The sequence below is a fragment of the Mauremys mutica genome, chromosome 2, assembly GCF_020497125.1.
Source record: "Mauremys mutica isolate MM-2020 ecotype Southern chromosome 2, ASM2049712v1, whole genome shotgun sequence".
NCBI lineage: Eukaryota > Metazoa > Chordata > Testudines > Geoemydidae > Mauremys > Mauremys mutica.
Genome location: NC_059073.1, coordinates 8,416,617 through 8,433,189, shown reverse-complemented (window position 1 = coordinate 8,433,189; position 16,573 = coordinate 8,416,617). Strand labels below are relative to the sequence as shown.

General features: G+C 51.2%; 1 protein-coding gene across 1 annotated transcript; it reads left to right on the top strand.

Annotated features, from left to right (window-relative positions):
• The first annotated feature begins 3,535 nt into the window (after window positions 1-3,535).
• On the top strand, window positions 3,536-10,873 carry PSCA (prostate stem cell antigen). Its single transcript, XM_045003617.1, has 3 exons — window positions 3,536-3,605; window positions 6,862-6,969; window positions 10,659-10,873. The coding sequence occupies exons 1-3, from the start codon at window positions 3,554-3,556 to the stop codon at window positions 10,871-10,873; spliced, it is 375 nt and encodes a 124-aa protein (XP_044859552.1). The 5' UTR covers window positions 3,536-3,553.
• Window positions 10,874-16,573: the final 5,700 nt, after the last annotated feature.

Sequence of the window (16,573 nt, the reverse complement as noted above, 5' to 3'; positions counted from 1 at the left end):
TTGAAAACCAGTCTGTTTCCTTTCACACTGATCTCAATAAAAAAAACCACCCAGCAAATGGCACAAGGAATGGAAAAACCTGTCTGATCAACTCGCTAAAGTAAACATGCAACCTGCAAGTTGGAATCTGAATGAACTAACCTTCACCTACAATGGGGAAAAGTGTTTTCTTAGGAACCCTAAATTTGCATGAGGACCTGATGTGAATCCAACTATGAGAACTGAATCTACCCTCTGGGCAGGGACAAGCCACAGGACACACCCAGGGAGAGAGCTTAGCTATGCTCTGATTGCATCGAGAGCGTCATTCAATCAAGTCTCACCACACACCTGAGGATACAAACAAGCGAGACCCATCTAGTGTCTATAGAGGTATTTACGTGGCTCTCCTCTCTGTGATGTTAGAGGCCCTTCCCATCACCTCACCTCTACAGGTGGGGAACAGAGGCAGAGAGTAGAGGGAGTTTTTTGTCCCAGGTCAAACACATTGTCTGTGGCAGACTCATGAACTGAAACCAGCTGTCTCTTGAGTTCCAGCTTGGTGTTCTGTCTGCTAGACCATTCTGCCCATGGGACATCACCCAAAAGCACCTCTCAGTTCAGGGGTGACCCCGCAGAGACCCCCTGACAGAAAATTGGTTCCACCTCCTCCCTCTGAGGACCAGAGTCCCGCAGCCCTGACTGCTCATTAACTGTACCAAACCGAGCAAAACTGGGCTCAGCGCACCCCGGCGGCCTCCTCCATACATTGGTTCTGGGATCTCGCTCTCCGCTTTTCCATGCACCTATTCAAGGGCCTGGGAAAAGGACTCTCTCTGGTTTTCACCCACGTACTGGAATGGGAGGTTTTGTCAGGGGATTGATAGGGTCCTAAATTGGCAAGAAAAGACCTTGGCTGCTTTAAGAAGGCCTGTGCTTTCAGGGAATACAGCTACAGATAGAAACAGAAATTTACTTCCCAGCTGTCCTTCTGGTATATTTATTCCTAATACGGTTGTTCACTTCTAGTGTTAAATAAGGGCTTCCTCTCTCATGGCTCTGCTTCCCCCCAGGAAGGCATCAGGCCATATTTTGCCATCCACACAGAGAAATGCCCATCAAAATCACTGGGCGGCTCAGCATAATGAATTGATGGCCCATGATGCTGTACTGATGACACTGTGTGACAGCACAAACTCAGACATGGGACTTCACTGCAGGAGGAGCTTAGGAGAGGGAAAGGGCCCTTTAACCAGATGTAAGTGTCTCCAGTAAGTGTCTACGATTCCTTTCATCCTGGGTCTGTAGGGGATGTTTAATCCCTTTCTTTGGGGCCCTTCTGAAAGATTCCACAGTGCCCCCCATGGGTCTCTTCTTCCCTCTCCTGCGGGAGCCTTGGTTTCTGATGATCAGTCCCTTAGTGATGCTGTGGCTATTTCTGTGACTGCAGGGAGGACTCCGTCTAGAGCATTGAGGACAATTGTAGCCTGTTCCAGGTACCAAGTGAGAACTGATCCTGTCCGTTCCCGACAGCTCGCTAGTGCGTCCCCCAGTACCCGCCAACATCCCTTCCTGTGGATGTTGGCGGGTACTGGAGGAACATAAGAACGGCCGTACAGGGTCAGACCAAAGGTCCATCCAGCCCAGTATCCTGTCTGCCGACAGTGGCCAATGCCAGGTGCCCCAGAGGGAGTGAACCTAACAGGCAATGATCAAGTGATCTCTCTCCTGCCATCCATCTCCATCCTCTGACAAACAGAGGCTAGGGACACCATTCCTTACCCATCCTGGCTAATAGCCATTAATGGACTTAACCACCATGAATTTATCCAGTTCTCTTTTAAACCCTGCTATAGTCAAAGCTGTGGGAGGAGCTGGGATAGCCGAATAAGCCAGGAAGTGAGAGCAGGAAGGGGGCTGCAGGGAGTAGGTCTGTAATCACTGCCAAGAGGGAAAGGGACTTGGATAGGGACAAGGTGGAGATCCAGGGGAACAGTAAGCCCTGGGGACTATACAGGGACCTGGCCAGAGGGCTGACTCATGAAGAGGGCACACCCCAGGTCATGAGCGAGGGTGGGGGACACACAGCAGGGTGCCAGAGGGGGTGAGAGCTAATACCCAGACCTAGCCACAAGGAGGTGCACTTACAACCCTGTCCACCCTCTAACCAGCTCCGTGTGTGCCCAGGGGCTCCTACGCATCCTTCCTCCTCCAGCTCCTCTATGATTCTGCATCACATGTCTCGCTTGGATATTTGAGTTAATACGCAAGCTCTCTGTCCTGGCTAACAGATGAGGAACCCGAATTCACAGCAACATGCCCACGACACAGATGGAGCAATGGCAGAAGGACTCTGCTAGGAGGGTCAGCAAGGCAGGAGAGGGATAGTTCCATGGCTTGCGCATTTGCCTGCTAAGCCCAAGACTGTGAGTTCAATCCTGGAGGGGGCCATTCAGGGGTCTGGGGCAAAAATCTGTCAGGGGGTTGGACTAAGTGACCTCCTAAGGTCCCCTCTAACCCTGATATTCTATGATCAGTCTGCTATCAGAACAGCCCTCCCTTCTTCAGGACTTTCCCCCTACAGGGTCTCTACCATCCCCTCTCCTTCAACAACAGGGATTTTATCCTTCCTTCCTGTTAGGGTGACCAGATACCCCATTTTTATAGGGACAGTCCCAATATTTGGGGCTTTTTCTTATATAGGCTCCTATTACCCCCTCACCCCATCCCTATTTTTCACACTTGCTGTCTGGTCACCCTACTTCCTGTTGGCTGCTGGTGAGGTTGCGGGGGTCTTTGCCACCCTGTTTAATTGGCCGAGTGTCCTGAGAACCATATTCTCCTCTCAGCGAGTCCCCCATTTAGTATTCAGAGGGCTAGAAGTTCTCCTGTCTTTCTTCCCAATGGGAACCACCATGCCACCATACACGGAGGTCATCTGTTCTCTGAAACTGGGCATTGGCCACATGTGGCAAAACCAGAGACCCTGGGAATTGCCCCCTAGGAAACGTGAATGGAATTTTATTCCCCTCCAGTGTTCTGCAAAGAGCCCGGGAGACGGCTTGCATCATGCACATGGTCTTAGAGAGGCGTGACTCTGAGCTACTGTGGAGACACCTGGAAAATTCGTTAAAGAATGAGCCTGTGTTTAATTTAAAGCCAGTGTCCCTGGTTACAATGGGCGTAGCACTCGCAGATTAGTCACACCTGAGCAGCAAAAATCTCCCCAGCCCAGGGAAGGGTCACAAAGAGAAGGCCATCCTTGATTGTAGGTGCTTTGTTTTTCTCCGTTGAGATGTGAACCATTTGCCCAAGCACGTTGGACAATGAGGAAATGAGCGGTGATGCGGAGGGAAGTATCTGAGAGCACAGCATGATGGGGACAGGTAGACAGAGGAGGGGCATTTATCACAAATATCAGTGCCATGACTCAAAGAACCAGCTGGACCTGAAATGACAGATTTACCAGTGAAACCTCCCAGCCTCTTGCGGTTGATGAGATAACTGAAATGGGCTATAAAGCACCCCAGGAGGAGGTGTCCTGTATTCTCTGTGCTTGGCTCACCCTCCGAAGATGAAGGCTTTTCTGGTCATCCTGCTGGCTGCCGTCCTGTGCACAGAGCCAGGTAAGACATCCAGGAGATTCCTCCGTACCCCAACCCATCTCCTTACCACCAAGATAAACGGCTCTGGGAGTGGCTGGAGAGATCTTTAGGATGCGTTTGCAGCAAAGAAAGAACTACTGAAGTCACTGGCTCCAGCTCCAAATATAGTGTATTGGCATTCTCCTGGACCACTTGATGGTTGATCACTTGATGATTACCTGCTCAGTTCATTCCCTCTGAAGCACCTGGCATTGGCCACTGTCGGAAGACAGGATACTGGGATAGATGGACCATTGGTCTAACTCAGTGTGGCTGTTCTTATGTTCTTATGGACAGCAGACCTGTCCGTATGAGGATAAAGATGGTCCTCTGCATTCCTGATGGGAGTTTATGTGCTTGGGATTTGATATGAGTGCTCATATCTATCTATCTATCTATCTATCCACACTCCCTCCATTACCCCGGTATCTGAATACCTGGCTACCTTTCTAATCTTTTTTTTTATGACTTTCCCCTGCCACATACCACAGGAGGGTTCCATTTACTGGCAGGTTTTCTTACTGCTTGGAGCGGTGTCGCTTTGGAAACCAGTGAGATGCCTCAGGGGCTTATTGTGAGAGGGAGTTTAGAGACGAGCAACAGAATGAATGGGGAGGAAAAACTAGACTGTCTAGCTTCTCTAAGTCATAGCCAAAGGGGGCAGGTGATGTGCCTACAGAGATGTGTGGGAGAGGAATGATTTGAGATGGCACAAGAGGGTCTGGCTGAGAATACTGAGATGGAATAAGAAAGGGAAAATTTAGGCTGAAAAGCTGGAAAAAGCATCCTGCCAGACTTCTTGGGCTGTGGAACAGCCTCCCAAGGGAATGGGTGTTAGGCAAATTATTTGGGTCTTTTATAAGCATTTGGGATAATACCCTAGAAAATGTTAAGTAAGAACCATCCTGCCATTCTGGGTGATGAACTGGGCAATCTAACAGAGCACGTGCAGTTCTACAGCTCTGCACTCTGGAGCCTGGGTTACAGCTGGGAGAGACATGGGAGTCTGAGCACACTGGGGCGGTCTTTGGTTTATTTGTTTGTGCAGCTGCTAGTGCACTGGTGCTCTGATCCTGACAGGAGCCAGTCTGCGCTCCGGCCACATTGTTATTAATAATCATCCTCGTGCCACGAACCCTGCCGAAGGCACAATGTCAGGCCTGGATGTTGCCCTAGATCTGGGAACTCTGATCCCCTTGATCTGAGCCTGTGAACCAAGGGGACCAGTGCAAAGTTGGCATGAGATTAGATCGGCTTCCTGGATTCATTTTATCCTGGAGGGCATCTCCTTAGTCCTGGGTATAATTGACACCCTCTCCCCACCACACACACAGAAGAACCATTACAGGTTATGGAGCTTGAGAAACCCACTTGGCATGTGTGGGAAGGGGGAATGAATTCCCATCTCAGATCCCATGGGGACAGCTGCTCCCAAGGGGTTATGGATCCCCCAGGGAAGGCCACATGGGAGTCCCACCTAAGAGCTGGCTGGATCAATGTATCTCCCCAGGCATCCTGGGTATGCCCCGGCTAGCCAGCCTCGCCTGGGAGCAGGAAGAACTTTATGCTACTGGGCTTCCCTTCCACTGGTGGTTGTGCTGGTGAATCAAAGCCAAGACTGGGAAGGGAAGCCGCATAATGGAACTTCCCTGAAATTCTGCACTCGGAGAGGAAGGCTGGTCTGGTGGTGAGGGTGCTAGACCTGAGTTCAATGTTTTGCTCTGCTACAGGCATGTTGGAGCACATCACCTGGCCTCTCTGTGCCTCCGCTCCCCATCTGTAAAAGGGAGATAATGGGGTGCTGTCAGGGCAAGTGTATGAGAGGTTACAAGGTGCTCAGATACTGTGCTAGTGGGGACCAGATAAGTGTCTAAGCTAGATCAAGATGGAGGCAGTGAGCTAAACCCACAAGAGTTTGTGCATATAGACTTAAGCAGGGCCAGATTTAGGGCCAGGCTCAGGGGGCTTTGGGCTAGAGGGGCTGTTTTTGTTGTTAGCAACAAAAGGGAAAATAGAACGTCTGAAGTAAAATGTTTCAGGTATTCCGTATGTGGCCTCATTTTTCACTAACCCGCTAGAATGTTCTGGACCTTTGTAGAATCTCATGGAACCTTCCAGATTTTCAGAGAACTACATTTTCCTCAAACCTCCTAGAATGTTGTCACCACGCCCTCATGGGTATACAAGGGGCGGGGCGCCGCCAGTCAGTCAGCGAGATGGGCGACCAATGCTCAAAAAAATAAACTATTCAAAAGTTTAACAAATGGTGGGCGGGGGGCTAGGGCTGGTAAGGTGAAAGCTCCAGCCTTCTAGTTCCCCATTGAGAGTAAAGCAGGTATGTTCATTGCAAGTCCTCATGCTGAACACACCTGCTGTGCTGTTGGGCATTTCACAGAAAATCAGGCACTTCTCCTCCCAACACTTCTGGGAGGTAGGTAAGCGATTCCAGCCAGCGTAGTGCTGAGCAACCAGGTACAACACAAGTGGGGGTTTTTAGGCACCTAACTCCCATCAATAGCTACCTAAGCACCACTGAGGATCTGGGCTTTAAACTGCGAATGTCTGCGCTTGTGTCATTGCCTTTGTTCAGTGCACTTCACCGTGCTGTGGAAATGTACAGCGTTGCGTCACGCTCCCCCAGGGCCTTCACACACGCCCGGGCGTATGAACCCTTTCAATTCACCCAGGACCACTCTACCCACTGGGATTCATTTCCAGAGGGAGATGAAGGGTGTGTACAGACTCTGTGCTCGAGGGGGTTGCCAGAGAGCTGGTGTCACAAGTCACAACGCTGTCACATGAACATTGGATCAGTCTACACCTTTTGGGCCTTCCTCCATCCATCCCTGTTAAATTAAACATTGATGTCCGATTGTAAATTACTACCATAGCTCTCGGGGGCTCCAATCAGGAGCGGAATGCCAGGGTGCTCGGTGTTATCCAACATTTTGGAAGAAATGGTCCATGTTCTCATTTACCAATAATCATCATCAGCATTAATAAACTGTTCTCTCCTTGATAGTCCTTATTCCTCAAACTATTTAGAGGGAACCTGCCCCAACCCCTCCAAAAATTTCCCATCTCCTGCCCCCTTCCTACACACGACTGTCTGGGGTGTGACCCACGGTAAAAATGGAGGGAGGGTCTTTTAAGCCCTGGTTGACACCCTGTCTGCTTGGTAGTGCGCATGAGACTCCCCGTATTGCATTCCCTTCTAACCCCTCTTCCTCTCCTGCAGGTGGTTCTTTGAAATGTTACATGTGCAAGACGCAGCTCAGCAACTCCAACTGTCTGACGGAGATGACGTGTGCCAACAACTCACAAATGTGCAAGACGGATGTGATCAGTAAGGCAAAGTCCCAGTTTGGTATCAGACACTGAAGGGGCTAACACAGAGACATCCCCCTAGGATGTGCGAACAGATCCCCTTCCATGGCAGCCTTTCTGAGATTCCTGTCCAGGGGCCGGGTCTCTTAAAGGCACGGTGCGCTACAGGAGGAGAAACACTGACTGGGAATGAGTGGGGGCAAAAGGCTTTCACTTTATTCACGAAAGGCAGAAAGCGAACAGTGATGCGCAGTGCTTATGGTGTACACTGCTTTCCTGCAGCAGCCTCTCTGCAGAAACCACTTCTCCCCCAGTGCCCAGAAGAGGGTGGTGTTATATTCATATTGTAAAACCCAGCCCATTAGGGTGTACCCCTCTTTGCCCATCTGGAAGTCGCTGAGCCAGATCCTCAGCTGGCATAAATCAGCACTGCTCCATTGACGTCAACGTGTAGGGAGCCCAGGGACACTGAAAGCAATTCTAGCTTTAGAAATTACCTGTTGGAGGAACACTAATATCCTCTGTTAATGCTTTCTTTCACACAAAACTTCCCTGGGTTAGACAGGAAGGCTGTATGGTTTAGTGGTTAGAACAGGGACATTGGGAACCAGGACTCGTGAGTTCTGTATTGCTGGCTCTTCCGTTAACTCATCAGGCCAGATTTGGTAGTGAGGACTTCACTCAGAGCTGGTCTACACTGGGAGCTTACATCAGCCTAGTTACATTTCTTGAGGGTGTGAAAACACCTCGCCTCTGAGCACAGGCATGGGAACAAGGGGTGTGGCAGGTGCCGCAGCATCCCCAGGTTTAAAAGTTTGCTGGTGCTGTCAGAACGAAGCAAGCGTTATTTCACGATTCTTGAAAATCCTAGAGCTGCCATGTGGTGAGAGCAGGAATTGCGCTTTTCCACATTGCTTTTGAAGACACATAATTTACAGTTTCGTTAGCTGACTTTCAGCACCCCCAGTATAAAAAGGGTCCCAGTGCCTCTGGGAGACGTAGCTATACCGATCTAAGCCCTAGTATAGACAGCTCTGGGCTGATGGAAGAATTCTTCCAGCAACCTAGCCACCACCTCTCAGGAGGTAGATTAACTACAGTAACAGATGAATTCGTCGTGTCGGTGTAGGTAATGTCTACACTGTCACCTTGTCTACACTAGAACTTACTTTGGTATAACTTATGTCGTTCCGGGGTGTAAATAATCCACATCCCTGAGCGATGTAGACAGCGCTGGGTCAGCGGGAGAGTGTCTCACGCCAACATAGCTACCGCCTCTTGCGGGGGGTGGACTCATGAAGAGCTCTCTCCCGTCGGCTTCGAGCCTCTTCATCAGAAGCCCTACGGCGGTGAGGCTGCAGCGGGCACCTGCGCGGCTGTAACAGCTGTAGTGTAGCTGTAGCCTTATCTCCCTGATGTTATCTTAAACTCTCTTAGACCCACTTTCATTAACCTTGCACCTATGTGCAAGGAAGTCTGAGCTTTTGTACCTGACACACTGAAGGGCCAAGAAAAAGTTTGTTACACCAGCTTATAGTGTCCAGCTCTGAATTTGATCCCCTGTGTGTCTCTGGGCAAATTGCTTTAGCCCCTGCCACTCTCCCATCTGTAAAATGGGGATACCAAGACTCCATTAACTCACAGGGATGTCGTGAGGCTAGACGTGTTTATAACAGAGGCGCGGGACTGTCCCAGGCTCTGTGATTGTACAGTGCTTGCCACAACGGGGTGTGCCGAACCCTGCACGGGGTCTCTGGAGTTATAATAATAATGCTTTGAAAACCTTGGCTAAGTGCGCTATAGAAAGGCAAAGGGTTTGTTATACTATGATTCAAGCAAACACGCCCAAGTAAACGGGATTTTTTTTACAAGCCAGTTCTCCCAAGAAACGCCACCTGCTTTATGTTCTTTCCCTTCTCTTTGCCACTCCTTTGCCTAGGCTCCTTCTAGTGGTCACCGTTATGAACTGCCTCGGCTGATTCAATTCAGTGAGACTTGGCTGTGGTCAGGGCCGGCTCCAGGGTTTTTGTCGCCCCAAGCAGCAAAAAGAAAAAGAAAAGCCGCGATCACGATCAGTTCTACCGCTGCCGCTTCAGTCTTCGGTGGCAATTCGGCGGCTGGTCCTTCGCTCCGAGAGGGAGTGAGGGACCCGCTGCCGAATTGCCGGCCTTCACCGTTCGCCGCCCGAAGCAGCTGCTTGCTGGGCTGGTGCCTGGAGCCGGCCCTGGCTGTGGTAGTGTTTTAGAATTAGCATTACCAGATAGCAACTGTGAAAAAATGGGGCAGGGGGTGTGTGATAATAGGTGCCTATATACGAAAAAGTCCCCAAAAATGGGACTGTCCCTTTAAAAAGAAGACGGATGGTTGCCCTATTTAGAATCCCCCGTGCAGGGGTTCCCAAACTTTTGACTAAGGCGACCTACCAGCTGCATGTTGTCTCTTTTGGGGAACCCACCATTACAGAGAGAGAGAGAGAGAGAAACACAAAATCAAGTGATTTCCACACTGCTAGCACCCCTCCTCAGCCCCCTGCTGCCGCTTCCCCTCCTAGACCAGCCCGGCTCCCCAAGCCCCCTGCTCGGCTCCCCCCAGCCCTCCTGCTCTCGGTCTCTGAACAACTTGTGCAGTGGGGGGGGCTGAGAGCCATTGAACCAAACTGGTAAACCCTGGATATGACGGAAACCACTTCAAGCCGGGGGGGCGGAGCTCCCCCCTACCCCCGCTCGCACCCCTAGGTCTAGCACCGATGCCTAGGGTGAGCAGATGTCCCGATTTTATAAGGACAGACCCGATTTTGGGGTCTTTTTCTTATATAGGCTCCTATTACCCCCCACCCCCTGTCCTGATTTTTCACACTTGCTGTCTGGTCACCCTGCCTGTGCCTCTTGTGAATAGAGCAGGGCTCCTGCTCCAGCCCTGTAGTTCAGGCTGTAAGTGAGAGCGGAAGACAGGCTACAAGGGAACAGAAGAGCCCTCCAGGCTGTTTCTGTCCTAGGAGAGATTAGCCTCACCCTCTTCATCCTTTCACGTCTGTGGGCGAGGGGAGGGGCTAACTGAACAGCCCCCACCACAGAGCCCCCTCCCAGCCCCACAATCCCAGTCTTCCCCTCCGTCAAGGCGAGAAGAGCACCCCTGTCTCCATCCCAGCTCCCCTCCTGGGCCGGGCCCCCGAGTCCCATATTCTGGTCTGCCTGGGAGAGACGGTGATCCTGCCCCCCCCCCACACCCCGCTGCAGCAACTCCTGTCCCGGGGGCTCGGCCTGGCTTCCAGCTCCAGGCGTTGCAAACTGGTGCATGAGGGTTGCCGTGCCGGTCAGGTTTGGCCCAGCCGCCCCTCTGTCACCGGGCCCCCAAACCTAAGTGGTGCTGCGGCCCCAGGCACCAGGTCGCAGTGCCACTCGCTCAGATTTGGCCCGGCGCCTCCTCCATCATAACAGATGGGACTGGGCCAAACCCGAGTAGTGGTGTAACGCCGTGCACCAGGTCACACCACCACTCGGGCTGAGGGGCCTCTCAGGTAGGGGGCCCAGGGCAAGCTACCATTTTTGCCCCCACCTCCTTCTGGGTGACCCTGGTGGGGGGGGGAATACTTCTGGGGAATGCACGGGGCAGGGATTGATGTCAGGGGGAAGGGCAGTGACAGGCAACCCACGTAAACCCTTTCCACGGCCCCCCGCCCAAAATGAAACCCTTTTGTCTTCCTTCCAGACGTCGTGGGCCTTTTCAGTGTCATCAACAAGGAGTGCGCTACGTCGTGCGAGACGCGCTTCCAGGACTTCAGCGTGGGAAAGCAGAACGTTTCCTGCTGCAGTACCGACCTCTGCAACCGCAACGGGGCGGGCAGCGTGAGCAGCAGCTACGCCACCATGGCAGCAGGGCTTTCCGCCAGCGTCCTCTGCGTCCTTCTGAGGAACGGGTTGTGAGGCGTGGGGAGGAGGCCTTCGGCCTGACAGAATCCTGGCGCTTCCCCACTGCAGCTAGGATGCTAACCCCAGCTTCACACTCAGCTCTCTCTCGCACGCTTATAGCTGGCTGCCGATGCCTCCTTGGCAAGAGCTTCGTTCCTGCTGTTAATTGAGAATAAGAAAGAGTGTGTGTGTGTGTGTGTGTGTGTGTGTGTGTGTGTGTGTCTGTGTCTGTGTCTGTGTCTGTGTGTCTATGCGCGCGCGCCTCTGAGAAGGACACACTGCTCAGCTGATGCATTTGTTGCTCCATCAAGTGCACATCCGTGCGTGTGTGTTTGTGTGCCAAGACACCGATTTTGGCAGACACACGTGCTTTGTCACTGTTGTCGGGAGCATGTGTGTAATGTGAGATACCCTTTACTGTTGTATAGCAAAGCAGAAGGCATGAATTGTACATAAAGAACAGCTGGAGCCCTGGCCCGTGACGCTGGTTCCTAGGTGTGACTGCTGAACAAATAATAAATGATAACAATAAAGGAAGGGAAGCCTTGGCGTGTTTGGGGGCCCCGGTACCATGCACACCGTGTCTAATCAGCTTCTCAGCTGTCCCACTAGGAAAAGAAAGACCTACACTTGTCAGCAGCCCACCAGCCGTGATTTCTTGTTAACTCCTTCCATGCTGCTCTCTTTCCCCGACCCAGGCCAGGCCCCTGGAGACATTTTCACCTGGAGTCACCCCAGCGCTAGGATTGTCTGCAGTTGTTCCCCTTGTCTGCTGTTCTGAGTGGTAGTCGCACCCTCTGAAGCCACCCTCCCTTGGGGTCTTTGATTCTCTCTCGCTATGTATCCTCCAGGCTACTCCCTGGTGCATGTCTGAAGGCGGAGATGGGAACAAGCTTTGCTGCATGGCTGATGAGGTGTTTCCCTTGAAGCAGCTCCGGGGTTATGCACTGTACAAGGAAGAGTAGAGAGAGTCAACAAGCAGGTGCATATTTTCCACCCCAGCTGCTTGATTTCTGAGACACACACGCACACGCCCAATACCACTGGCGAGCTCCAGGGGGAGGAGAAGCCAGGGCTAGAAAATCACTAACAGAACCCAGAGAAGGGGAGATACAGAGACTTGTCTGGACGGACTCTGCCTCAGTGAGATGTTCTCAATAGCACTCAGGAGCAGAGAGGAGATCCTGTCTAGGATCATCACAATATTTCCCCCTCTCAGGACTGGCCCTGGGATTTCTGGGAGCCTCTGCAAAATAGCCCACCTAGATTCCTCCCTCCTTCCCGGGGATCGTGGGAATTTCCCCTACCTCCCAAGCACATCCATGCCACCTCCTTGCTGCCTGGGAGCTCCCATTCAGGCCCTGGTGGCTCTCTCCTTCCCTCACATGTTTAAGGCTCTGTATTATCTAACATCCCTCCGAGTTTAATGGCAACTTCCTCCACAGGGAGGACTCAGGGCGATCTCTGGCATAAGAGTCCATCCTCACTGACAAAACCTGTTTGCCTGCCCACACCTGCCAGAGTACACAGGCAGCTAGCTCAGAGGATTGTGGCTGGTTTGCATAGGATGCAGTGCATTTAGGAGCAAGGTTAGCCTCCTTACATAGGTGTGATGAGGAGGTCCCAGCTACTCATCCGCTTGCATTAGAAGACTCTGGTAAAGGCAGGCGATTGAGTAGCAAGTTGGTATATGCAAGGGGGTTCTTTGGTACTTTGGGTTCCCCCAAGGATCTATTCTGGGACCTGTGCTGTTCAGCATATTCATAAATGATCTGGAAAAAGGGGTAAACAGTGAGGTGGCAAAGTTTGCAGACTATATACAGGTTTCAGGGGGGTAGCCGTGTTAGTCTGTATCAGGAAAAACAACAAGGAGTCCTTGTGGCACCTTAGAGACTAACAAATTTATTTGGGCATAAGCTTTCATGCGCTATAACTATATACAATTAATAGATCATATACAATTACTCAGGACACTTAAGTCCAAAGCTGATTCAGAAGAGTTACAAAGGAATCTCACAAAACTGGGTGACTGGGCAAGAAAATGGCAGATGAAATTCAGTGTTGATAAATGCAAATCGATGCACAATGAAAACTGTAATCCCACCTACACCTACAAAATGATGGGGTCTAAATTCGCTGCTACCACTCAAGAAAGAGACCTTGGAGTCGTTGTGGATAGTTCTCTGAAAACATCCACTCAATGTGCAGCAGCAGTCAAAAAAGCTACCCAAAAAAAATGTTAGGAATGGTTAGGAAAGGGATAGATAGAAAATATGATAATGCCACTATATAAATCCATGGTCTGCCCATATCTGGAATACTGTATGCAGATCTGGTCGACCCCCTCTCAGAAAAGATACAGAAAAGACATAGCGAAGGGCAAAAAAAATTATTAGGGTATAGAACAGCTTCTGTACTAGGAGAGATTAAAAAGACTGAGATGGTTCAGTTTAGAAAAGAAGTGACTAAGAGGGGATATGACAGAGGTCTATAAAATCATGAGTTGTGTGGAGAAAGTGACTAAGGAAGTGTTATTTACCCCGTCACACAACACAAGAGCCAGGGTCATCCAATGACATTAACAGGCAGCAGGTTTAAAACACTCAAAAGGAAGTATTTCTTCACACACCGCACAGTCAACCTGTGAAACTTGTTGCCAGGGGTGTTGTGAAGGCCAAAAGTATAACTGGGTTCAAAAAAGCTCTGGCTACGTTCATGGAGAATAGGGCCATCAGTGGCTAGTCCCTAAGAGGGTCAGGAATGCAACGCCATGCTCTGGATGCTGCCTCTGACTGCCAGGAGCTGGGACTGGACAATAGGGGATGGATCACTCAATAAATTGCCCTGCTCTATTCATTTCCTCTGACGCATCTGGCACCAGCCACTGTCAGAAGACAAAATACTGGGCTAGCTGGAAGACATCCGTTCTTATGTCTCATTGGAAGCAGACATTGCTGAGTTCTAAAAACCTAACTCTGAGCACTCAGACAATAGACTGGGTGTCATGGCCCCTACTGAACTCAATAGCAAAACTCCCACGCACTTCCCTGGGGTCAGGCTTTCACCCACCGTGAACAACTCAATGAAAGCCTCTCACCAGCCACGGTCAAAACCCAAACCTACTATGACGGATGTGATAGAAACCGTTACAATGCCATGCCACGCCGTGGTGCACCTCCAGCTGCAATACTGGGTTGAGGTCTGATCAGAATGTCACCAAAAAAGTCGCAGCAGATATAGAGGAGATTCCAAGACAGGCTCTGACCACGATTAAAAGCCTGGAGAGATTTCTGTATGAGGAGACACTGGGAAGATTAGAACCGTTTAGCAAGGAGAGGAAGCTAAGAAGAGAAGCCATGAGAGAGGTGTATAAATTAATGAATGGTCTAGAGAAGGCAGGTCGGATGCTCCTATTTACCCTTTCTCATATAAATTTTTTAACCATAAGGGGAGTTCAGCACTGGAATAGGAGTCCAAGGGAGGTTGGGGAATCCCCATCACTGGAGGTTTTTAAGAGCAAGTTGGACACACACCTGTCAGGGCTGGTCTAGGTTCACTTGGGTCCTGCCTCAGTGCAGTGGGCTGGACTTGATGACATCCCGAGGTCCCTTCCAGCCCGACATTTCTATGATTCTATAAGACCAGGACAATAGGACACTGATGCACAATGTACTTGCGGAACTCACTGCCGCTGTTAGAGGATCCCTGAGACCAAGAGTTCAGGAAGAGTCAAAGAATCAGACATTTACATGGATGGTCTCCTCAGTGTATGCACAACGTGCCTCCGATGGCACATGACCAGGATTCATCACTGAATTTGGTCTGCTGGTTGGACAATTAGCTTCTCTGGCCAGGGCCAGGTACTGACGAGGAACACAACACGAACACGGATCCATGTGAGAACTCCCAGTTACATCAGTCAGGATTAAAACAATTAGAAGGGATATAAACCCACCTGCTTCAAGGCACAAGCCAGCCACTAACTGACTTGTTAGGAAGAAACTTCCCCTGTGGAGCAAGGTCTCCCATCATTATCCCTTAGAGGCCTTTCGTACTTGCCTCTGAAGCAGCTGGCACCAGCCACTGTGGGAGGCAAGACGCTGAACTGGATGGACCCAGGCTGACCCAATGTAAAGTCCTGCTCAGCATAGGGTTCAAGCAATGGACACTTACACCGTTAGGAACGATCAGTGCCAGAGCTGGGCCTAGGACCCTGGTCTCCTGCATGTCTGGCCTGTGCTTTAGCCACAAGACCACGATCCATCCCCTCTGCTGCGACCCCATGACGCGCATAGACCGGACTGTCTCTGTCAGACCCTGCTGCTCCTTTCTACTGGCTGCTAAAATAAAGGGGCCGATTCACATCTGACTTCTCAGGAGCCTGCAAACCAAGGCTGAGGAGGGGCATTTACTCTTCACTGCCCCGGGCCTCTGCCATTGCCCATGCTAGTAATGTAAGGACACAAAAGCCTATTTACCAGGCAGCTCATCTGTAGCTACCACACCCTCCTGTACACAAGGCAGGACATGGGAGGTGGTCCTGTTTAGCGGCTTACAGCGAAAGAGGAAACTATGTTGTTCAACGCCCCAGATTAAGATCCAAGAGGCCGATTCACCTGCCTTACCCTTCAAGATCTGCTCTCCATTCACGCGAGCTACTCTGTTTGCTTATGGATGAACTGTGCTTAGGGAGATGGGCCAAGGTCCTAGGCAATGGCAAATAGGAGGCAAAATCCAGCAGTTGAGAGAAAGAGAAGAGGACGTATGGGATATATAGGTGGTTGGTCAGCAGACGTTTCAGTTAGACTGAGCCCTGGGGATGAGCTCATTGGGCCCCCGGCTGCTGTCTGAGCCCTGGGGATGAGTCCAATGGGACCCTACTGCCGCCTGTAGTTCCTAGATATTCTGCTGCCCCAGTACTACCCAGCCACAGCTTAGGTTGTAGGACTGAAGACATAATCGGCGTATGGACCGGCCTCTCCCAGCTTGCTTTCTCGTTGGGCATTCAGCACAGAGCTCTGAAGCAGATGGGGGTTTGTTTGCACTTCAAGTATTTCCAGAGAGTCGCCCTTTAGTGGGTGGGGGAGCAACCTTCCTCTTTGAGAAAGAAGCCTTTTTGGCCAAGAGCCCCTCCCGGGCCTGTGTTATTGTGTCAGGACCTGCGGAGTGGCTCATCAAAGTCAGTGGCTGAGGTGGCACCTCCCTAGCAGCAGCAGCATCGCATGCCCCCTGAGGGCTCTGAGAGACACTGCTGTAGCTGTGTATGTGTCAGGGGTGCCCCAGAGGCTGTGATGCCATCATCACGACTCTGATAACCCACCAATCTAGCCCCAGGGGCCGCCAGCCTTTCGTTCTTCTCCACAGCACCTACACAGGGCCTCAGGAGAAGGTGGGATCTCCGTGCAGGAAGCTGGGGGCATTTTCTGGGGCCTTTACAATGTGTGAAGGACTTAAGGAGCTCAGTCTGTCTAAGGGTACGTCTTCACTACCCGCCATATCGGCGGGTAGCAATCGATTTCTCGGAGTTCGATATATCGCGTCTCATCTAGACGCGATATATCGAACTCCGAACGCGCTCCCGTCGACTCCGGAACTCCACCACCGCGAACGGCGGTGGCGGAGTCGACGGGGGAGCCGCGGACGTCGATCCCGCACCGTGAGGACGGGTAAGTAATTCGAACTAAGGTACTTCGACTTCAGCTACGCTATTTGCGT